This window comes from Lemur catta, chromosome 18 (genome assembly GCF_020740605.2).
Source record: "Lemur catta isolate mLemCat1 chromosome 18, mLemCat1.pri, whole genome shotgun sequence".
NCBI lineage: Eukaryota > Metazoa > Chordata > Mammalia > Primates > Lemuridae > Lemur > Lemur catta.
Window position 1 is genome coordinate 42,372,570 of NC_059145.1, and position 24,884 is coordinate 42,397,453.

Below are 24,884 nucleotides of genomic sequence, written 5' to 3' on the forward strand. Positions count from 1 at the left end.
TGCCAGCCCTCATCTGTCACCCCGAGTGACCAGAATTTTGTTCTGCTGGGGGCAGAGTTTACTAGAAAGCATGGGGTGACATGCCAGGCTGAATTCTCTCCCTGCAGCAGGGGCTACTCAACAATAAAGTGACTGGAAGATCTGACCTAAACTCACTGCAAAGCTTCATTTCTTCCACCATTTCATTTTATAAGGGGGAAAAAGTGTGTGTATGGGTGTGTTTCTGCCTATGTATTTTTTTGAGCACTACAGCTTAATTTAGAAATCTATAAGAAATAGGCCAAAGCTTAACTGTTTATCTTTGAAATATGATTTCTTTTTATTTTCTTCTTTGATCTATTTATATTTTCTTATATTTCTACAATGAATAAGTACTACTTGGGTAGCAAAGAAAATGATAGAAAAGAAGGAGAATCTTACTGTGCACCTTGTATTGTGTTTGGATCCTTAGGGATGTTATCCCATTTATTCCTCATGGCCACCTAAGGATAGCTATCTCCATTTTACAGACAGAGGAAACTGATGCTCAGAGAGATGAGGCCCCCATGTCCCAAATCATACATTTAGGGAGTGTTACAGTTAGGAGTTACACAGTTAGGAAACGATCCTCCAAACATGCATTATAGTTTCCCCTCAGGAGGAAAGTGCTCTGGGAATCCCTTAGTCTCAACAGCACTGGGTCACTGGCACTTACCAAGTCCAGCTTGTGCCCAGTCACTGTGGGCTGGACAGCCCTGCTGGCTGTTCTCATTTGCTAGCATCATCTCAGAGCAGGTGACATTGTCACATGGTCCAAACACTGCCACCTCTACACAAAGGTGTTGTGGCTCAGCCATTGTCATGGAAAGGCCTGATGTACACTCCCTAACTGCTGTCATCACCCTGAGGTGGTGACTTCTCTCATAACCCTGGGGCTAGAGAAGCCTTCCTAGAAGGCTATCCTAGAGGATATAACACCAAAACTCCTCTTTCACCACCTTCTCAGAGCTTCTAGATTCCCCTCTCCTCCCACCTACACAGAAACCATGGGGAGATCAGAAGCCTCCAGTGAACTTTGTCCACAGCTTTTCAAAAATCTCACAAGGATGGTTGTATTAGTCAAGGTTCTCAAGAGAAACAGAATCAATAGGAGAGATATAGATATAGACATAGATATAAATATAAATATAGAGAGACATTTGTTATACGAAGTTGGGTCATGTGATTATGGAGGTTAAATCCCACAATCTTCCAACTGCAAGCTGGAGACCCAGGTAAGCTGGTGGTATAGTTTCAAGGCCTGAAAGACAGAGACCCAATGGTGTAGATTCCAGTCTGAGTCTGAAGGCCCGAGAACCAGGAGTGCTGAAGGCAGGAGAAGATCAATATCCCAGCTCAAGCAGTCAGGCAGAAAGAGAATTTAACCTTCCTCTGCCTTTTTGCTTTTTCTATCGAGGCCCTCAACAGATAGGATCATGCCCACCCACACTGGGGAGGGCCTTCTGCTTTACTCAGTCCACCAGTTCAAATGATGATCTCTCACAGACATACCCAGAAATAATGTTTAACCAGACATCTGGGCATCCTGTGGCCTAGTCAAGCTGACACATAAAATTAACCACCACAGTGATGGTAGATTAGTTTAAAAAATTCAACAAGATCCCTCCTTTTCACCACTCCTGGGCCCAGAAATTAACTCAAAACAATGAACCCTTTCCTCTTCTTATAATTTTGAAAATCACATATACCATTAAGTTGGAATCCCATTCTAGAAACCTGGAAGTTTCTGCAGAGGGGAGGTCAAACAGGAAGAGCCTTTATAGGAGTGAGAGGAAGACACTAAAAAAAAGTTCAGCTTGAGAAGTCCATGCATTAATCCTGGCTTGGATGAGCTAATCTGCTTTTCCCTGTCTTTTTTTTTTTTTTTTTGAGACAGAGTGAGACTCTGTCAAGCCCGGGTAGAGTGCAGTGTGATCATCATAGGTCACTGCAACCTCAAACTCCTGGGCTCAAGCAATCCTGCTTCCTCAGCCTCACAAGTAGCTCGAACTACAGGTGTGAGCCGTTGTGCCCTGTGGAATAACTTTTTCAAAGTTATTCTGGGAAGATTTGACCTTCCCCCTCAGTTCCGTTTAAAATTCAGGTATGAGGCCTGGCGGTATTGAGAAAAATAAACCCCTTATTTGTTTTTGCTGCTGTTTTTCAGGTTTCTCTTACAGCTGAAAGCATTACTCATTGATTCTGAATTTCGAACTTGTAGTGCAGTGGTTCTCAACTAGGGGTGATTTTGCTCCCTGGAATATTTGGCAATATCTATAGACATTTTTGATGGTCACAACTAGAGGGGGATGCTACTGGCCTCTGGTAGGAGATGCCAGGGATGCTGCAAAACACCCTACATGCACAGGACGGCCTTCCACAACAAAGAATTGTCTGATCCAAAAGGCCTGGGATTGAGAAACCTTGCTGTAGTGGGATGCTACCGGTGACCCTGGTTATGTAGTAAAAAAGTATTTGTTCAGGCACACGCTGTCCATTGTGATGCAGACCACATGGTGACTAAAGCTGCAATGTTAGAGGAAATGACGAGAGAGAATTTCGGTGTGTGTTCCTTACTTTTACTGCTTTCAGCAGAGTTCTGCAAGAGAGTGGTTAGAGACTGAAGAGAATACAGTTTTCCTAAGCAGGTATTACTCTGCTTGGGCTTTCTATGAAAATCCCATAAATTGGATCCAAAAAATATGCATAGTAATGGATTATAGTATTTGAAAAGAGAGGGAACATAATTTTAGATTGGGCTGAATTTAATTGCTCTGAGTGCACTTATCAGAGATTTTTAACATGACTGGAGTAATTAATTTTTTGCTTGATTAGTTGGCTAAAGACTGATTTAATAGAAAATGGCTGGATTCTCATATCTCTTGTGCATTCAAATATTGGGATAGAACAGATACTATCATGGTTAATTTTATTTGTCAACTTCACTGAGCACAGGATGCCCAGATATCTGATTAGATATTATTTCTGGATGTGTCTGTGAGAGATCAGCATTTGAATTAGTGACTGTGTAAAGCAGAGGGCCCTCCCCATTGTGGGTGGGCACAATCCTGTCTGTTGAGGGCTTTAATAGAAAGAAAAAGGCTGAAGAAGGTTGAATTCTCTCTCCACCTGACTGCTTGAATCGGGATATTGATCTTCTGTCCTCACCACCCCTCATTTTCAGGCCTTCAGACTCAGGCATTGGTTCTTTGGCTCTCAGGCCTTAAAATTACAACACTGGCTTTCCTGGGTCTCTAGAATGCAGTTGACAATTTGTGAGACTTCGCAGGCTTCATAACCACGAGCCCAATGCCTTATAATAAATCTCATTATATATTCCTTATAATAAATCTCACTATATATTCTTTATAATCTCATTGTTACATGTAAAACTAGATTTTATTATATATGTATATATAATATACATTATATATATAGTACAGTACATCCTCAAATAATGTCATTTTGTTCCATATCATTTTATCATAATGTTGATGAGAAAAAAAGTCGATTTCCAGCCAGGGGCACTGTCTGTGTGGAGTCTGCACATTCTCCCCATATCCACATAGGTTTTCACCAGGTACTCGGGTTTCGTTTCGAATCCCAAAGATGTGCATGTTAAGCGAATTAGCATGTCTCAATTGTCCCAGTCTGAGTGAGTGTAGGTGTGTGTATGTGAGTGTGGCTGCGATGGAATGGCATTCTGTCCAGGGCTGGTTCCCACCTTGTCCTGCGCTGCCAGGACCCTGAACTGGAATAATTGAGTAAAAAATTATCTCACTTACTTTTATCAATCTTTCTTAAATATATGTATAGCTTACATTTACTTCAGTGTTTAATATTAGAAAGGTTGTACATCTTTATTTAGAATTTTGGTGATGTTTTTGTGACCAGAAATATACTGTAGGAACTTAACTCTTATTTAATATCAATTAGCCTATCGTAAAATTGGTTTCATTATATGTTGTTTTGCTTAAAGTTGCAGTTTCCAAGAACCTATCAATGACTTTAAGTGATGACTTTATATATATATATGTCATATATATAAAATAAAAAATATACATAATATATAAACATACATATAGTGTTTCTCTGGAGATCCCTAATACAGATATGTGTATGTAATAATAATAGGCTGAACTAAATGAAGCTGACATTCCAGAAATTGCTTGGTATAGTATAAACTGGAGGAAGGAATCCAAAGACATAGATGGAAGGCAGCTATAAGAAGTTTGTTTTCCAGCCAGTGCTTCCAGAAATTTTCAGAGTTTGGTATTTGCTACAGTTTTGAAATTGAAGTACATCACAGCAGAGCAGAATTATTTGGAACAAGGATGGGTGATTAGGATTAATGAGATGAAACAAAATTCTATCCAGAGGGCTAGAAAAGTCCTAAAAGAAAAGATACATAAAATCATCACAGGAGGCGGGGGTTATTTCTTTTAGAGAACAGTTATAGTATTTATCTTAGTCCAAGAAGCAAAGAGGAAACAAGCCAAATTCCAATACATAATTAACCTTTTCACATATAGTAGTTTCTACTAGAGCTTTATTCTCCAAACTTTACTTGGCAGCCGAATCAGTAAGCTTGATGCCAATAACTTAAAAAAACAGCCCCTTCTAATCCTAAAAAATACTTAGGGAGATACTACAGAATTTTTTTCATGGTTATCCCCTTGCCAAGTTCTACCAGTTTCTGCCCAGGCAAAGGAAGCTGGAAATGACAGAATTAGGATGAAAGGGAAACAGGCTCAACTCATTTCAGATGAGCAACCCCTGGGGCTATCCTTGTTCCAGGCATAACTAGTAAAGAGGGAAGAAGGAAACAATACTCTTGTCCACCTCTAACTGGGGAGAAAACCAGCCTGGCCCTCCAGAACACCTACACTGAGGGATGAGGAAATATGCACTCACCTGGGGAGTTCTGCACACTTAATCTGTAAAAACATTCGTGCGTGGAACATTAGTGCACAGGGCAATCTTTAAGATACTCTTAGAAGATAGGGGCTTAGCCATGGAAGAGCTCCAAGGGCAGATAAATGTATCCTGGAGGCCTCAGATGTGAGGGGAATTTAGGAATTCCCTGCTGTATCAGGGCTCAGCTTCTCCTTGGCTCTCTTTCATTGTTCAACTAAGAAATAAAAAATATAAGTATCATCACCTATTCTCTAAAGTGGTGGAAGAACAGGATCACCAGGGGGGACATTATGATGACTTAAAGGTACACACATTTTTGCAAAGCTCAACTCAATGCTATTCCCTTTGAAGCTGTCTCTAATCCCTTTCGGGATCAATCCCTCCCTTGGTTCTCTGAACTTCACTTATATTGGGTATCACATACTGCCTTTTGTATCTACCTGCCCGTGCCCTTGACGTTTCCAAGGTCCAGGTCTTACTCCCTTGTCTCCCTCCTAGAATTCAAAGAGTTTCTTGCATAGATGTTTTCAGTAACTTACAATGCATAGTGCTTAATAGGATATGTCAAAGCTCAAAATTTACCTCACTTTATCCTCCCACCTGAGGGGGAAGCAGGCATGGATTTTTTTTCATTGCACAAATAAAGAAATTTAACACTCAAAGTGGATACATAACTTGCCCAAGGTCACAAATTCCTACTTGTAAGAGGCAGAGCTAGGTTCTGCCATATTTACAGGCTGGGAAGAAATTCCAGTCTATGTTTAATAGCCTTCTGGAAGAATTTGGATTTCAAATCCAAGGTCCAACAATATCTTGAAACTGACATATTACAACCTATAATGCCAAGTTTATTATTTCCAAGACCAAAACTGTATTTTAGGAGACTCAAGCTCACAGAATTCTGGCTCAAAAAAATAAACAAGGTCCATAGAGTGCGCCGCAGGAGACCTGGGTTCCTGTCCCTCCCTGGGCCTGCTTCCCCATCAGTAAAATAGGACGGTGGTGGCTGGAGTAGCGACTCTAAGGATGCAGGCAGCCCACAAATCCATGCTAACAACTTTGGTGGCTGGGAGCTGTGGGTAGGCTGGCCTGAAAATGCTTCTTCCACTTCGCAGATTTGCAGCAAGAAGGGCCAGCAGCCCGGCTGGAAGGCTGGTGTGGAGGTTGGAGGACAGGATGACAGGCCCCGGGGTGGGGAGTTGGCCAGGACAGAGTACAGGGAATGGGACGCCTTGATCTTCCCGCCCCCCTCCCCCGGAAGAACAGTGGGATAGGACCCCCGGGGAAGAAAGCGTGGAGAGTCGGGCAGGACTGGATTTACAGGCAGAGGCTTGCGTTCCCACCAAATGCCATCGCTGATGCGCCGGGATCCCCAGCAGGTCACCACCGCTCTCTGGGCCTGTCTCCCCATCTGTGTCACGCGGGAGGGTCAACAGCGGCGCCAGCGGCGGGCGTGGACAGCCCGGGGCAGTAACTCCTACTCCGGGGCTCCCGGGATGGCTCGCCCATCAGCGCCGCTTGACCTTCCCACCAGCAGTCACCTGGGACGAGTCCTAAACAAAAGATTGCCAGAGGCGAGTACCTCCGTGGTCTTCCCGCGCTGGGAACAACTTCCGATCCCCTCTAGGAAGTTCGGAGGCTCGCGCGTCTCGGTGGTCTACTTGCCTGAGATCGGTTCGGAGACCCAGAGAACCCTCCCCTTTCCCCGACTCGCTCCCAAGGCCACGTTTTGAGGCCATCGCTGACCCTCCCCGAGCTCGTAACAGGGCCTGGCACACTGTTAGCAGACAGAAATCTGAGAGTAATTAAAAAGAGGAATGAATGAGGGTCAGAGAGAGCATCTTGCAATAGAATGGAGGAGGGAAGGTCTAAAGACCTGAATCCAAGGCCTAATTTACCCTTTTCAGTCAGTAAAATGTTACCCAGCTAGCAAGACAATTGCCCAGCCTCAAGATCCTCATCTGCACACTAATGATCCTGTGTTACAGAGGCACTGGGAGTGCAAAGCCAATAAGCAGCTATAAGGGATGTGTGAGTTTCATTCCCTCCAAGCCCTTCAATATAGCCGGCCATCACAGGCAACTTTTTACAGCCCAGGCTGGTCAGTTTCCTTCCCTGCTTAAAAGCCTTCTGGCAACCTGGATCAAGGACACATTTCTTAGAGGCTAGATGAGGGTTTGTGCTGGATGCCAGGGAAACAAAAGGTGGCTTGACTGCAGGGAGCTCAAGGAGCTCCAACTGTCTCCAACTAAGGAGACAGATATTTAAAAAACCCAGCCAAGCCTAGACTTAGTGCCAGGGGACTCAACCAACTATTAACCAAGGAGACAGGGTGTCAGCCCACATAGAGCTTACAGTGCAGTGGGCGAGGCCAATAAGTAGACGGTGTTAATGCAGTATGACAAATAAAGGCTGTGACCAGGGTACGGCAGGCTACCACAGGGGCACAAAGGAAGGGGCACCTAATCTAGGTGGAAGCAGAAAAGGCTCCCTAGACAAAGGGCTTCTCAGCTAAGTTTTGAAGGAGTTTTCTAGGTGAAAGGGCAGTCTCTCTGTTCTCCTGATTAGGGCTTGGGCCCCATTCCCTCCCATTCAATCACAGTAGCTGGGGTTTTCTGCCCATGTCACAGCAAGCCTCCCACCCAGGCACCATTCTAAGTGCTTTGTATATTTTATCTCATCTAATCCTCAGAACTCTACAATTTAAGTATGTTATTATCACCATTTTACAGATAAGGAAGCTATAGCACAGACAGGCTAAATAATTTGCCATGGTCATACAGCTCATGGTCACTCACCCAGGGTTCTAGTTTGGGCCCCTGGGTAAATGATAGTACCTTTTACAGGAAACATGGGTAGAGCTTCAGGATTGTGGGTAGATGATGTGTTTCACTTCAGGCATATAGGACTTGGGTTACCTGTTACCTCTCATATCAAAGCTTATGTGATGGTTTCCAAGAGATGGTGGAGTACAGAATTCCTATAGGCCTTCTGGAGCTGTCTTTGGCCCAAATGTGCGTGTCCCAACATGTTATATGGGAGGCGTCATGGAGCATGTCTTACTCACTGGTGCCCAACCCAGCTGTGGTAGATTAGCCCCACAGTGCTGGCCACAGAAGCACCTCTGAAATCTAGACACACTGCCCAGATGGGCCTGGCCCTCACAGACAATGAAAGTCAACCACTTATGTATGAACCAGCTCTGAGGAATAAAAAATCCTCTCAATCTTGGTTTCCAGATCCTTGTGTCTCATACAGTAGAAACCAGAACTGCACATGGTCAGAGAACCTGGAGATCGGGACTGAAAGCATTTGGCCTGGCCTTAAGAGATCTCCTACTCAAGAACCCTGAGCTTCAGAGGCCTTGATGGACTAATGGGCCACAGGCAATGGCAATGTCAGGTAAAGTCTGGGGTTCTTGGTTTCAGTCAAGATCTCCCTGTGAGATTTCCAAATGTAGAGGTGACCTTGGTATCAGGAGGCCAACCATCAGGATCAGTGGACAAAGACAGCTCCAAGAGATCTCCTTTAAGCTTGTAAAAACTCTGGAGCATGACTTCTGATGCCTTTGTTTCTATCTTGACCTGTGCAGATACATGAGGAATACATGTCAGGGGCAGAAGTAGGCCCAGGACACCTTTGAAATATTGCCGATCCCTAGCCAGCCCAGGAGACTCTTTACAGTGTAAAGGACGCACCTTCTGGGCTACAATGAGATACATAAATATACATAGTTAATTTCCTGTTACCCTCTGCCCTTTTCCCATGGCCATTACACTTAGAGGTTGTGTCTCCAGGGCAGGTTCACCTACGTTAGTAGCAAGGACCTGTTCACATTCTGCTTCTGTATGAAAACCACTTTTCTTTTCTTTTCTTTTATTATTATTTTTTATTTCAGCTTATTATGGGGGTATAAAAGTTCAGGCCATATATATTGCCCATGCTCCCCCATTCCCCCGAGTCTGAGCTTCAAGTGTGTCCATTCCCTAGACAGTGCACATCGCACTCATCACATAGGTATGCACCCATCCCCTCCCCCCACCCCATGAAAACCATTTTTCAAAGTGAAGTCAGCCTGGGTAACAACTGCCACCCAAAATCTAGACTATGCCTTGTAGATTACAAGTTGTCATCATACCTTCTCACTTTTCATCTGCTCTCTGGCCTTCTCCTAGAAACTCTCCTTAGACACTAGAATGCTGGTACTGTCTTAGGAAAGATTAACCACATTTATGGGATGAAAAATCACAATCTCTAGTCCTGTTTCTTCATTTGTAAAATGGAGATGCTTGCTGCTTACCTCATTGAGACTCAGACTGGATATCACACATAGTATATCACCAGTCCCCAACCAGGGACTGGTTTCATGTAAGACAATTTTTCCACGAATGGGGGGTGGGGGATGGAGGAAGATGGTTCCAGGATGATTCAAGCGCATTACATTTATTGTGTACTTTATTCCTATTATTATTACATTGTAATATATAATGAAATAATTTATACAACTCACCATAATGCAGCATCTAATGCCAGGGCTGATCTGACAGGAGGCAGAGCTCAGGAAGCGATGCCAGCGATGCCACCCATGGGGAGCAGCTGCAAAGACAGATGGACCTTCACTGGCTCGCTCACTTCCTGCTAAACAGCTGGTTCCTAACAGACCACAGAGGTGGGTGGCCAGGGGGTTGGGGGCCGCAGGTATAACTGATTGGATGTTTAGGATACGCCAGAGCTTTTGCTATGCAATGCCTGTATGTTACTTCATTCAGCGCTCACAGCCCTGTGAGGTAAGAGCTACGCTCTGCATTTTTCAGATGTGAAAACAGGTTTAGAGGTTGGGTATCTTTCCCAAGGTCACCAGGAGGGGAAGGAGTAGAGCTAGGGTGCGTCTGGGTTGCCCGACTTTGGCCTGAGAGCAGGAGGTCGCGCTCCCTGGGGCTCCGCGTGACGCGCTGCCCCGACTCCCGTGGCCAGTGGCCCGGCCGGGCCCGGCCGAGGGTCAGCGCGGCTCTCCCCGCGGCGGGGGCGCGCGCGCCCACCTCCACAACCGAGACTTCCGGGATCCTGGAGGGGCCGGAAGTCGAGGCTTCTCTCGGTTCCGGCTCGGCCATTGTTTTCGGGTCTACCTGCGGTATTGGTGCCTGGCGTTGGCGCCGAGTGGTCCCCGCGAGCGGGCCAGGACAGGGAGGGGGGCGCGGCCGGGGTCAAGGTCGCTGACTCGGGGCGGGACCGCGCCTCGCCCCCGCGGCGGGCGGCGCGGTCCCGGTGACGCTCAGAAGCCGCCCGCTGTAGAGCCGCTTCTTTGTCCCGTTCCTCTGACCAGCCGTGCGTGGCACGGAGCCGGGCACCTGCGGGTACAGCGATGAACAGGGCAGACGTGGCCAGGTGAGCGGCGCCGCAGAAGCCTGGTTTAACACGAAAGGTAGATGGCCGTTTTCCCAGCTTTGCACTGGGAAACAGTTTGATGATACAAACCGTTAGAAGTGGGTCAGACCCGGCTCAGAATTTCAAACACGAAGTATGACTTGGAAATGCAAATATCCAGTTGAAATAAGCTGCTGAGCATTAGACACAGTAAGAGAAGTAGGAAAATGGCCTGAACTTCCTAAGTGTGTGAGATCTCAGAGCAGAGTTTACAGATTATTTTAAAGCCCGTCTTTTGTCTTTTTAAAGAAATTGAGGTTCAGAGAGAAATAGCTTACCCAGGGGATCTGGGATGCATGGTGAATTGGAAGCACAGCACAGATGCCCTAGTTATACTAGGTGCTGATTTTGAAAGTTTTCTTCCACATCAGTATCAGCTAAATGAACCGCATGCATTCGTTTTCCAAATTTGTGCTTCTGTGTGCCATATATGCACATGTGTACAAAGATGAATGGAAGTCAGCCCTGCCCTTTGTGTCCTCCCAAAAAGTGGGGGAGACAGTCGTACTTTAAACCACAAACAATTACAGTGTGAGAAGTGCTGTAACAGAAGTCTGAATGAAAAAGATACTGTGCGAACTCAGAGGTAATAGTGACAGTTGAGCCTAGAGAGCTCAAGAAGGCTTTTTAGGGGAGGTGCATTGAGTAGAAAAAGGTCTGGTATTTTCTTATTCCATCTGGTTCCTGTCCTTTAGTGGCTGTCCAGCAGTCTGGAGGGTGAGAGTGGTGAGCTGTGCATAAACCAGTTAAAATACAGTGTTATGGTGAGAGGTGTACACAAAAGGAGGCTACCAACCGTCTTCCTGCTGGGGCAGTGAGGAAAGGCTTCAAGAGAAAATGTCATTTGTTTTGGGTCTTGACAGATGAGTTTGTCAAAAAGTGAAAGGAAGAAACAAAATCCAAACAGGGAAAGAGTATATGTGGCTTCTGGCTATGTCTTTAGAGCTTTAGTTCCAAACTTTATTGTGCGTCTTTATCAGTAGAAGAGTTTTGATCATGCACTCCCTACATAGGTTTATTTGCAACTTAAAGATGTGTACCACTATACAAATTTTAATGCACACTGTAAAACATACATTCAATAAGCATTAAATAACAAGTTGGTATTTTCTTTTGCTCCCTTTGGGATATCTTGCATATCCCACATTGGAGACCATTGCTGTCTTTCTTACTTGGGGAGAGTGGTAGGGGATGTGGCTGGATCAGTAATCTAAGGCAGGGTTGTGAAGGGCTATGAATACTAGGCATAGACCAGGGGTGGGGAGCCTGCAGCCTTAGGGCCACATGTTGCCTTCTGGATCCTTGAGTATGGCCGTTTGACTGAATCCAGATTTTACAGATTAAATCCTTTTAATAAAGGGATTTGTTCTATGAAGTTTGGATTTGGCCAAGGGGCCATAGACATTTGGGTTTTATCCTGTAGGTGATAGGAGCCACTGAAACTTTAAGAAGGGAAGTCACTTGGAGAGATGCTTAGACTGCCCAGCTTGTGCTCTTTTTTCCCTGGAGTTTTCCTTTTTAACTCAGTGGAGGATTTGTCATCAGCCTGGAGCTGAACACTTCGGGGCTTCTAATTTCTCTTGTTTCTGTAGGTGTCACTCCCAGCACTCCTTTTCCCAACCCTGAGAAACAGCTTCTGAGACCTGAACTACAGACTGTCATTTTAAGCAGACCAACTACAGCTGGAACAAGCTTCTCACTGGGATCACAATGACCACTGAAGGCAGGGGATCAACTGTAGGCCTCATCCCCAGGAGTGCTGTTTTCCAGAAGCAGGAGGGGCGCTTGACTGTGAAGCAGGAGCCAGAGAGCCAGACCTGGGGGCAGGGCTGCAGTCTCCAAAAGAACCACCCTCCTGTCTGTGAAATCTTTCGGCTGCACTTTAGGCAGTTATGTTACCACGAGATGTCTGGGCCACAGGAAGCTCTGAGCCGGCTCCGGGAGCTCTGCCGCTGGTGGCTGATGCCAGAGGTACACACCAAGGAGCAGATCCTGGAGCTGCTGGTGCTGGAGCAGTTCCTGAGCATCCTGCCTGGGGAACTCCGGACCTGGGTGCAGCTCCATCATCCTGAGAGTGGCGAGGAGGCTGTGGCTGTGGTGGAGGATTTCCAAAGACACCTTAATGGATCAGGAGAGGTGAGCATTTGAGTCTAGAATGGCATCTGGGACCATTCTCTAGTGCTTGAGAGTAGGCATTCTCCATTCCCCAGGCTCTAGGCCGATTTGCCCATAGAATTCGTTCCATGGATAGAGGGGAAATAGTTTTGCGCTCTAAGCCATAAATAAAAATGCAAATCCCAGCTAAGCTCTGTGAATCACTTTGTGAAATAATGTGTTCTGAGCCTAGCTTCAGCCTGGAAATACACATGACACTCCTGTCAGGCAAGGAATCTGCACGCTGGTTAGAACAGGGACGAGGAGATGGGGGACGTGGGCCTTTGGTTATGCTGATAACATGGGCCCTCATGTGAGAAGTTCTCATTGCTCACTTCCTTGGACTTCTCCGAATCAACTTTCTCCTTCCTGCCTCTTAGGTTCCTTATGAGAGGTGACATTTTTGGGCCATGTAACCATTTGTTCCTTTTGCTAGCTCTCCAAACCCAACTGGGGCCTTTTTGCCTCTTTAATTCTAATTTTGATTTTTCCCTATTTCCTGGGGTTCTCTCAAATTTAAATCCAGGGTAACTCAAATTAGAGGAAAAGTTAGAAAGAATTAGCAGTATGATAATATATTGGAATGCCTGGCTTCTAGGACCACATAGCTAATGAGCTCTGTGTTCATGTGTTTCAGTCAGGTTCAGCCAGAGAAGCAGAACCAGTAGGAGAGAGGGGTGTGTGCGTGTGCATATGTGTGTGTGTGTGTGTGTGTGTGTGTGTGTGTAAAAAGATATATTACTAGAAAGTGGCTTATGTGATTGTGGGGCTGACCAGGCAAGTGTGAAATCCAAAAGGCAGGCCTTTAGCAGGAAGAGCAAGCTTGAACTCTGGCTCAAACTGAAGCTGCAGTGCCCAGGTGAAATTTCTTCATGGAACCTTCAGCTCTGGTTTTAAGGCTTTGCAACAGGTAGAGTCAGGCCCATTCATCCATCCATTATCTAGGATAATTCCCTTTCTCAAAGTAAACTGATAAGGACTTTAAGCACATCTACAAAATATTTCATAGCAACACCTGGATTCATGTTTGATTAGTACCAAGTTGACACGTCAAAAGACCCTTATACCATGGATAAGTTAGTTCCTCCTAATGAGTCTCAAATTGTTTCCCTGTAACCTGAGCAAAGTAGACTAGAGTCCCCTCTGCTTTACCCCTTTGCATGTTACCAGGGAAAACCAGTAGATATAATTTCCCAAATATCCAGCATATTATTTTATTCAATTCTTTTTAAAAAATGATTATATGTCTATCATTAGGGAATCAGTTCTAGTTGATCAGGGTCCTGGGGCTAGACGTTTTTCCAAGAGTACCAGCCAGTGCACATTTGTCACTATCAAATCCATTGTCAGTCTTCATTTTCTTTGTGTAAAGTAGTAAGCGCACATGAATAAATCAGCCATCACTTGGGCCTGGAGAGCAGCTGGGCCAGCCGTGGCAATGGCAAGTAGCTGACCATGTATTTAGAGTGCTATTTAGAGAGGATGGTAGAAGAGAAATTTCCCTATTTCCTTTCCGGTTTAAGCAGAAATGAATGCTCCCTCCATTAAAACTCAATGTTTTATCCAGGTAGCCTCAGAAAGAGGTAATCGTAAAGTCACCACCCAAGAGAATGACTGACGGTTGACAGGCAGGGCAGCTGAACATTAATGTCTCCAGCCTAGGAGTGGAGTCTTTGTACTCCATTTCTTACTCTGCCACTACTGTCAGTGTTAAGTTTTCTGACATGAAGACATGAGGGTAAGCCTGTGTTTCATAGGAGGGGTTCAGAAAATGTTTATAGAATGGCTAAAGAAGCTTTTCGGTGGCAGTTTGCCAGGAGGAAATTAAGGAGGATCTGGGCAAATCAGAGTCATTCTACTTATTAGGAGCAAACCACTTTATTGCTGCAGGAAGAGCATGTGCATGTGTCCACACTGGGGCTGGGAAAGGGTTGTGGAGTGATCCTTGCAGGGCTGCAGAATTGTATAACTTGCAAAATGTTTTTATATCCTTTATCTTATTTCAGCTCCCACCAGGCTTACAAAATAAGCAATACAGTCATCATTATCTCCATTTGATAAGTAAAATGAGCACAAAGAGATTAATTAGCTTGTCCAAGATGACACATCTAGTAAGCATTCCCTTGTCCACAAGATTTAGCTCAAGTGTGGTTATTGCTGATTACCACAAAGTGTGAGGAGGAGGCCAGCTCCCTAGGTTCTAAGCCACTAGCTTTCTCTAGTATCTTGCTGTGGAATGCCATTTTATTTTTTTTAATTTTTATTGTTTTTGAGACAGAGTCTTACTCTGTTGCCTGGGTTAGAGCACCTTGGTGTCAGCCTAGCTCACAGCAACCTCAAACTCCTGGGCTAAAGCGATCCTCCTGCCTCAGCCTCCCGAGTAGCTGGGATTACAGGCATGCACCACCATGCCCGGCTAATTTTTTCTATATATATTTTTAGTTGTCCAGATAATTTCTTTCTATTTTTAGTAGAGACAGGGTCTCACTCTTGCTCAGCCTGGTCTCAAACTCCTGACCTCAAGCGATCCTCCCGCCTCGGCCTTCCAGAGTGCTAGGATTACATGCGTGAGCCACTGCTCCCAGCCTGGAATGCCATTTTAGAATAAGAATTAGAATGAGGTTCTCTTGCCTTCAAGGATAGAAAACCTGTGAGTCTGAGTCCTAAATAATGAACAAGAACTGTACCAGGATTTAATTGTCAATGAATTACAAAGTTGTGTTATCACAATGCAGTTAAGTTCTATCTTCTGCCAATACCCACAGCTCCTGCACTGAAGAGCTGTGACTCCCATATGTAAGAACTATTCAGTGGAGAGCCTGGGGACCACAGACCCCAGGGAGCCTCCTGCCACTATGCTGCTGAGATACATCTTAAAGAAGGCAGTCGCGTAACATCTCAGCAGATGTAAGCCAATAGGGCAAATCCAGCATGGTTTATTGAAGAAGTTATTTTCACCTTATGGTGTGCTATGGATGTGCCAGAGTGAGATTATCAATGTGCTTTATTTAGATAATGTTTTAGGTTTTCCGCTCCGAATACTGGTAAAAACAGTAACCATGAGATTATGAGGAGCTGGTTTGATGACAGTAAGCAAGGGTTAGAAATACAATGTCTGTGCTCTAAGGTATTCTCAAGATCTCTAAAGGTTAATGTTGTCTGATCTTATTTGACTTTTTAAATATAAATTACTGGAGAGAGGTAGTAAATATTGAAAACTGAGTTTGTATGTAACCCTAAAATCTCTTAGCAAAATGTCAAGAAGAAGTCAATCAGCAAATGTTAGTTGTACATCAGTGTTGGGCTAAGTATTATTTTGGAGCTAGTGATCAAGACAAAGTTTTTACCCTGAAAAAACATATTTCAGTGGGGAATAATAGACCATAAAGACATAAATAAGATAATTTAAAGATCAGTACACTGTAGAGAAAATGTAATCTGTTACTGTGGGAGAATGTACAGAATTACCCTCCTGGCTCCCTTTTCTGGATGGTTCTTCATAAGGAAATTTGTGTCTGAAAATCTAACAGAGTGGAAATGGTTATGGAATCTAGTCCTCAAGCTCCCACCACGAGGGTCAAAAGGGATGACAAGTAGGATTGCAGGCATTAGATTCTGCTTTGTCACACTTTTCCCCAGTAGGCTGTACTGGTGGGGCGGGAAGGATACTGTGGCTCTTCTTTTCCCTGTTTTGTTTTCTGTAGGGGACTACTTAGAGGTTTGGGGTCAATACTTTCAAGAATGTTGGGTTTTTTGTTGTTGTTTTGTTTGTTTGTTTGTTTCTTTATTTTTTGTTTTATTTCAGCTTATTATGGGGGTACAAAAGCTCAGGTTATATATATTGCCCATGTCTTGCCCATCCTCCTGAGGAGAATGCTGTTTTGAATCCAATTATATTTCCTTCTTTCTAGGTTTCAACCCTGGCACAGGAACAGGAAATGCATTTGGAGGAGACGACAGCTCTGGGTACAACAAAGGAATCTCCTCCTACCTCACCCCTCAGTGGGGGCTCAGTCCCTGGAGCCTACTTGGAGCCTCCTCATGACCCAGGAGCACACCACCTGTCCAGTGGGCACTTTGGTACTCATCTCCCCAGCTCTGACCTCAAGTCATGCCTCCCTTGTCTCCTCTGAAGTCTACTTCATTTCTGCCCATCTCCCTCCCTGTTGGAATCCCTCATTTTTCTGCCATCTGTCCTCCTTCCCAGTGACCTTGTCTGTTCCTTTTGCTTATTCTCCAATCATTCATGAATTTAGCAAATTTTTGTCAAGCACATGTCGTAGGAAAGGCAGTGTTGGAGACCAAAGAGATATAGTACGTTGTCACTGCTTTAAAAGAGCTTGTTATCTAGGTGGTAGAGAGTCAGTCATAAATGTAAGAAGAGGCAATCTCATAAGATATGTATGAATCATATCTGTCCTTAGGAATTTGATCCTGTCACAAATGAGCAATGTGGGCTTTATAAAACGTAGTCTTTGGATAAAAAAACAAGACCATTGTGGACTGGAACTGGTAGGGGATGCTTCACAAAGGAAATAGCAGTGGCTTGAGCAGTGAAAAATGGGGCTGGATTTTGAAGGGGAAAGAAAAGTAGCAGGCATGCCATTAGGAAAGAATATAAGCAAAGACTCTAAGCTGAGGGTTCCTTGGGTCCCATTGGGGTGGAGTCAGGGAGGGCTATATTTGAGAACCTGGGCCTGACTTCTACAGGACCTTGAGGTTGAGGCTAGGAGGACTTTGGGGAGCAGAGAATGATGTATTTCAGGAGGATTACTCTGGCACAGGTGAGCATTGTGGATTGAATGGGAGGGAACCTCCGTACAAGGCGAGTGGAGTAGGATAAATGTGAGAAATGTCATGGAAGAATACATGGGATTTGGGTTTGAAAGAAGAGGTAGGAAAATTAGAATGTTTTGGGTAATAATGGAATATTTGACAGATCTTGGGAAATCCAGAAAGGAAGGTGGTGAGAATATGCATTTTAGACTCTGAATTTAAGGTGTTGCTGGACACCCACGTGGAATGTCCCACGGACAACTGGAAGCGTGTGGTACAGGTCTAGGAGAGAAGGGAGAACTGTGAGAGCAGCGTTAAAGCGATGAGGGTCAGTGAGATCGCTGACAGAGAGAAAAAGGAAGCACTGGGGCCTGAGCTTCAAGGAGTGTCTGTAGTGAGAGGGAAGGAGCAGGAAGAGGAACCAGGGCATGAGGAACCAGAACTGGAAGGGGAAAATTGGGCATGGCCGGTGTTAGGGAAGCCGTGGGAGAAAGAATGTGCCCAGAGGAGGAGCTCCCTTCAGAGAGGTTGAAGAGAGTGCAGGCTGGAGGAACGCTGAGTTCTCAATTTCAACAGGGACCTTCTACTGTGTGCCCTCCAGGGAAAATTCATAGCACCCTGGGATAATACGTTATGGAAGAGGGTAAGAGTCAGTGTGTATATAGCTGCCTGGTTCTCTTGAATCCATCCATTGAGAACATGGATCTTATAGGAGCCAAGGGCAGGGTTTGTCCTACTCATAGCTTTCTTTCTTCCCTCAGCTCAACTTGCTTCCCCATTTCCTGCCCTTCCCCAAGCGGGGAACTCAGGAGGACAAGCAGAGGCAACTGTGCTTCGGATGGTCAGGCCCCAGGTGAGCTTGGTTCTTTCTGTTTTTCCCAAGTTTCCATGTCTGTGGCCCAAGAATGGCTAGAGCTCTCACCTCCAGGACTCTGTCTCTTTTGAGACTGTTCCTGTGGCTCTTCTGCCTAATTGCTTCCCCCTGGGGCTGGGTCTCTACTGCTGAGTTTATGAACTCTATCTTGCCCTGGACTTGCCCTTTTGGGAATTGTCATCAAAGCTCCTGTCTCCCACCCCTTTGCCCACCAAGAGCCCGTACCCTGTGCCCTCTGTAGCCCTGATGAATCTGCCCTTCAGGCTGGGAATGTTCCTGAGCAATAGCAGCTTGTTATTCCAGGACACTGCAGTGTATGAGGACCTGTCTGTGGACTATACTGAGAAGAAGTGGAAAGGTCTGGCCCTTTACCGGAACATGATGTTGGAAAATAACCGCAGCACGGCCTCATTGGGTAATAATTCTGTTCCTCAGTAACTTAGAGTCTGTATTCTGTACATTTTCTTTGCTATTTGCTTTGTCTTTTCTAACTTGTTGTTATGAAAATTTCCAAACATAGATAAACCAGAGTGAATAGTATAATGAACCTCTTTGCACCCATAACTCGGCTTTATAAGAATCAACATTCTCTTTACTTCATTACTGATTGACATAGGATAGTTTAGTTGGGGTTTTTTTAGTTGTAAGGAATGGAGAGTCACTCAAGTTATTGTAAGAAGGGAGCTCTGTGTTGTAAGGCTGAAAGGAATGGGAGCCCAGAACAAACCCATCAGTTAGACCACACTGTGGGAAACAGAGACTTGTAGAGACTGGGCCTTGACCCAGGGCAGCCTGGGAGCCTGAGCAGCAAAAGCAAATGAATTTTTATGCCCATGTTCTGGAGTGAATATACTTGCAATTTATCAGTTTTCTCTGTGTTGCTGCTACCCATTTAATTGACTCTGAATCTTTTGTCCCTCTCATAGCTCCTTCCTAATTGTTCTCTCATACTTATTGTTTGCTGTTTCTCCTAATGGCTTGACTTCTTGCCGTGCATCATTTCAGCTTCCTTCCTACTCGTAATTACCTAAATTTTTCCCTACTTCAAGTTCCACATTTACTTAGAGAGGGATTCTGGTTGCTACAGCCATTAAATATCTTCTCTGTTTGGACAGAGCTTTAACCCAGGCCTCAGCACAGGCTCAAAACTAAGCTATAGGCCAGGTGTGGTGGCTTACACCTGTAATCCTAGCACTCTGGGAGGTCGAGGCAGGAGGATTGCTTGAACTCAGGAATTTGAGACTAGCCTAAGCAAGAGCAAGACCTGTCTCTACTAAAAATAGGAAAATTAGCTGGGTGTCATGACATGCACCTGTAGTCCCAGCTACTTGGAAGGCTAAGGCAAGAGGATTGCTTAAACACAGGAGTTTGAGGTTGCAGTGAGCCATGATGATGCCACTACACTCTACCCAGGGTGATAGAGCAAGACTCTGTCTCAAACAAACAAACAAACAAAAAAACACTTAACCTACAGATAAGCTTCCCTTGGATCTAGTGCCTGCCCCTGGTCCAGTCACCTGTGGTCCATCCTGCAATGCGCAGAATCACTTACACAAAATGTGGTTTCCTAAGCATCCCTCTCTGCAGGACGGGGGCTGAGCAGTTTCCTGGAAGGTTTATTTGTCAGGGAAGTTCCTGTGATTGACAAACTTAGGACACTAGCCAACTCTGGAGAGGATTGGGCTACTGACCCAGACATCTTTGACTTTCCACAGGCTAAATGGCATGATGGCCGTGGCCCTGATTAAAACATGACTGAAAGAAACCAATATATTGGTGATTACCTATGACCATGATTACTCTATCTTCTCCCAGATTTTGTATTCAAAAATTCCAAAATACAAGGCAAATATTCACATGAGTTTCCTTTATATTTCATAGATTCAAGATCCCAGAGACATAGTTTAATTCATATTTCAATTATTGATGTCCCTCTTAATTTTTGTAGGAGTACAGAACTGGATACTAGTTCCGTGCTCTGGGAGTATTGGCATCCCCATTGTTAGAGCTCTGCCGTCCCCTTCAACACTGTTCCCTAGTGGTTCTGATCCCGTAGCTTCTGTAAATCTTGTCAATGTCTTGTCTTCCAAGATCTCTCCTTTTTGCATATTTTCCTAATTGTACTCTCATAATATAAATCTGTAGTCAGCTCCCATCTTTTCCTTCCCTCTTTCTTATATTTGACTTGAGGTATTTGCCAGCATTCTGTCTCCCAGCATTTTTTTCTGAGAACTATAGAACCATACAATGTTATGGTTGGAAAAGAACTTAAGAGTTCCTCATTTAACTAAGGACACATAGCCCCAAGAGTGACTTCTGGAGGATCACACTGTGCTTCAGTCTGGTCTCTTGCTTTCTGATATCCCTTCTAATTAGGCTGTATTGGCTCAAAATCTGGCTGTCTTGGAGTCTTTTTCCCACTTGAATCCACTGCCCATCTTCCCCTTCCTTGTTTTTGTATCCCTAAGAAGAAATTGAGCTACTTCCCATTTACTCTTGTATTAAATCTGTCATCTCATGTCTTAACCATAACGTGGCCTTTTTTCCGGTACATGGGCTCTTGATGATTCTGTTTCCTCAACAAGAGAAGAAATGAGTAAAAGTTGTTTTCTTCCTTCTTTTGAGAGCAGGTGAGAACAGGATGGAGAGTTCAGAGTTGACTTTGAAACAGGAAATTTCTAAAGGATCAGAGTCATCTGATAGGACACCAGGGGGACTCTTTCCTGGGGGACCAGAGGCTGAAGATGTCTCTGAAGATACTTTCAAGAAGCTAGAAGGGCAACCCTCAGATGAAGAAGGGAGCAAACTAGAAAGTGATTTTTTTGAAGTAACAGATGAGGATAAGAAAAAATCCACAAAAGACAGGTGTGAGGACTATAAGGAACTCGAAGAACAACCAAATCTGTCCTTCAGTCCTACGGAACATGAAGGAACCCTAAAGGGACAGAAATCCTATCAATGTGATGAATGCGGGAAAGCCTTCAATCGGAGTTCACACCTTATTGGCCATCAGAGAATCCACACTGGAGAGAAACCCTATGTGTGTAATGAATGTGGTAAGACCTTCAGGCAAACCTCTCAGCTCATTGTTCATCTCAGAACACACACGGGGGAAAAACCCTATGAATGCAGCGAGTGTGGAAAGACCTATCGTCATAGCTCCCATCTCATTCAACACCAAAGACTCCATAATGGGGAGAAACCTTATAAATGTAATGAATGTGCGAAAGCCTTCACTCAGAGTTCCCGACTCATTGACCACCAGAGAACTCATACTGGGGAGAAACCTTATGAATGTAATGAGTGTGGAGAGGCATTCATTCGGAGTAAAAGTCTTGTGCGACATCAGGTCCTTCACAGTGGTAAGAAACCTTACAGGTGTAATGAGTGTGGGAGAGCTTTCTGTTCTAATAGAAATCTCATAGACCATCAGAGAATCCACACTGGGGAGAAGCCTTATGAGTGTAATGCATGTGGCAAGGCCTTCAGTCGGAGCAAATGTCTTACTCGACATCAGAGCCTCCATACTGGGGAAAAGCCATACAAATGTAGCGAATGTGGGAAAGCCTTCAATCAGAATTCTCAACTTGTTGATCATGAACGAATTCATACTGGAGAAAAACCTTTTGAATGTAGTGAGTGTGGTAAGGCATTCAGTCTGAGTAAATGTCTTATTCGGCACCAGAGACTTCACACAGGTGAAAAGCCCTATAAGTGCAACGAGTGTGGAAAGTCCTTTAATCAAAATTCGCACCTTATTATACACCAGAGAATTCACACTGGTGAGAAACCCTATGAATGTAATGAGTGTGGAAAGGTCTTCAGTTATAGTTCCAGCCTTATGGTACATCAGAGAACACATACTGGGGAAAAACCCTATAAATGCAACGATTGTGGGAAAGCCTTTAGTGACAGCTCACAGCTTATTGTGCACCAGAGAGTTCACACTGGAGAGAAACCTTATGAATGTAGTGAGTGTGGGAAAGCCTTTAGTCAGCGCTCCACTTTTAATCACCACCAGCGAACTCACACTGGAGAGAAGCCCTCAGGTCTGGCTCGGTCAGTTTCTTAAGGCATGGTTCTCTGAGACAGAGTGAAGACCTTTGAGTTAAGTTTTCTTTATAAGAAGATGCTCACACCCTGGTCTCCCCTGGGAATCACTAATCAATATGGACCATTGCCTGCCTGGTTTTCCTTGGGTCACTAAGGTGGGAGAGTGGGAGTAACTTAGTGTGATCCTTACCCACTACTAGGAAAGTAAGAACTACACGTTTCATTTACTTGTAGGTTTCCTTTTATTTTTTAATTTTAACTATAATCTATCTCATTTCTTAGTTATGCATTTCTATAATCATACTGTGTGCTTCTCAAGGACAGATATGTTATCTTTTCTACTTTACCTTAATTTCTCCATTTTGGTTACATAAAGTCATTCTGTGAGACTGATTCATTCTTTCCTGCCTCTTGGCTACAGCCCTTCCCTTCTGTTCTTTAAAGTTTATAGGCTCTCATCATTTATGTTCCCTACCTAGAAAACCTTTTTTTATCCTGTTTGCTAATCTGTGTTGCTCACAACCTTCATCTTATCTTTGAAAGAACAACTTGAAATGCTTCTTTATTTTCTTAAACTTCTATTGATTTGATTTCAATGTTTTGAATTAGCTGGTGCTCCAATGTCTAACTGTTGTTTAATTGCCTTGTAAATTATGTGTGTCTGTATACTTTCATACCAATTTATTGTAGGCTCTTTGAGGTCAGATATGTATTCTTTCAGCATATAGATAATACTTTGTACATACCAGTTGTTAAATAAATAATTTTTTAAATCTCACCTCTCAAATTGAATTACTCTTAAAGTATGTATGATCTACACCTGCTCCTCAACCAGAGTATATGCTTCTAAAGATGGATGCGCATCTCATTATAGGATATCACATACAAGGGTCTTATTTATATCTTCTACATGTATTCTGGGAAATCTTACTACTGTTACTTCAGCCTCAAAAAGTTAATGGGTTTGTGTGTATGTGTGTCTGGGAATGAATATGTTTGTATCTAGTTATTAGGTTGGGCAGTCATGTCTCACTGATATGTACTTTGCCCTGCATGCTGACTCTAGTTCTGAACTTCCTGATTGCACCCTCTTTCCTGAATTAACAGGTGAATAACTGAGTCTTAATTTAGTGCAAAAAAGACTTGACTTTCATAGCTGTGGTACAGATCTGCAGTCCCCAACCCCTGGGCCATGGCCCAATACTGGTCCATGGCCTGTTACAAAACAAGCTGTGCATCACCACCATGACCCCTCCCCACAAACGACACCCACCCCCCGACCATGGTGGGGAAAAATTGTCTTCCGTGGAAACTGGTCCATGGTACCAGAAAGGTTGGAGATTGCTGGTGCAGATGATTGGAAATCCAGACAGTGGCATTCCTCAGTGATTGGAATTCACAGTGATAAGGTTTGTGGCAAGATAATAGATTCAGAGTAATCTGTTTCCCTCATTAACTAGTTCTATCTGCTTACAACTACTATCTTAATTTAAAGATGAGACTTGTACCCTTAATTACTGTAAATGTCTTCTGGGCCCTCTTTCATTCCCCAAAGACATAAAAAACAGGAAATGTTCTGAGAGGATTTCCTTTCCTAGTCATACATCAGTCATGAGCCTGAATATTCTCTTCCACCCTTGCACTTGGGCCCCAGTGCTGGGGGACCTTTGCTCTGGTGTCCACCTCCTTCTCTTTCCATCCCCTAAACTTCCTCTTAACAGGCTGACAGGATCAGCAGTGTGACAAAGGTGGAGGAAGAGGCTAGAATGGCAATGTCAGACTTGTAATCTGCAGGGGAGGTTTCCTGAGTTTTGTCATATGTCTCATTGAGAAGAAGGGAAAGAGTTGAGGCTTAAATAAGAATTAAATGTGATTCTGGGAGAGATGTCAGATGTGGTTAGAAAGAATATTTATTGGGGTCCTAAAAAATATTACTGAACCTAGGACACAACTGAAAATTTGCCATTTGTGAATTGCATTTTAATTTAAGTTTGTTTTCAACTATATTTTTGGTGTTTGTTTCCATTTTTCTTTAGAAGATATCCAGATAGGACTTTTTCTTTTTCATTGTTTTACCTTAGGAACTCCCAGATCCCAGGGAAGAGCCTGGCCCTATATGAGCCCTTGGGTCCATCTCTCCACCCTAAATTGGACATTTCTGGTTATGCACATCTTCAGTAGAACTGCCCTGCTTGTTGGGTGCTGTAGTTTTACCTTCGTGGTTCTTTTTTTTTTTTCTATATTTACCACATAAATTTATTTTTTTCCTGAAAGGAGGAGGTCAATATGAAAATGAATAGGAAAGGGACAGTTGCTTTTTTATATATATTTCAGGATATTATGAGAGTACAAACATTTTGGTTACATTTTACCTTTGTGGTTCTTGTTTGCTCATCTACCATGCTAAGCCTCTAGAGGGTGGGAACCAGCACTATTTATAACCGTATGAGCCTACTGCCACCACTCTGGTGTAGTTGCTCAGTAGAAGTGAATGCCCTGACATCCTGAAAAAGCTTCAGGCTCTTGGATGAAGGAAAATTGGCTACATTTGAAAGCTATATCTCAATTTCTATTGGTTATACCTATTTATGAGATTTAATTTAAGAAATTTTTATGTGTCCTATTATGTTGCTAACTTAGTTTTAGTAGTTTTTAGTTTCACTGTCTA

General features: G+C 44.0%; 1 protein-coding gene across 2 annotated transcripts; it reads left to right on the forward strand.

Moving 5' to 3' along the window:
- The first annotated feature begins 10,049 nt into the window (after positions 1-10,049).
- On the forward strand, positions 10,050-22,994 carry LOC123623647 (zinc finger protein with KRAB and SCAN domains 7). Of its 2 annotated transcripts, none has more exons than XM_045530972.1 (6): positions 10,050-10,320; positions 11,952-12,495; positions 16,425-16,593; positions 18,051-18,142; positions 18,467-18,578; positions 20,794-22,994. In XM_045530972.1, the coding sequence occupies exons 2-6, from the start codon at positions 12,070-12,072 to the stop codon at positions 22,233-22,235; spliced, it is 2,241 nt and encodes a 746-aa protein (XP_045386928.1). In that variant the 5' UTR covers positions 10,050-10,320; positions 11,952-12,069; the 3' UTR covers positions 22,236-22,994. The 2 variants fall into 2 exon arrangements, with proteins under 2 accessions (XP_045386928.1, XP_045386929.1); XM_045530973.1 differs by having other exon boundaries at positions 10,070-10,320; positions 20,789-21,895.
- Positions 22,995-24,884: the final 1,890 nt, after the last annotated feature.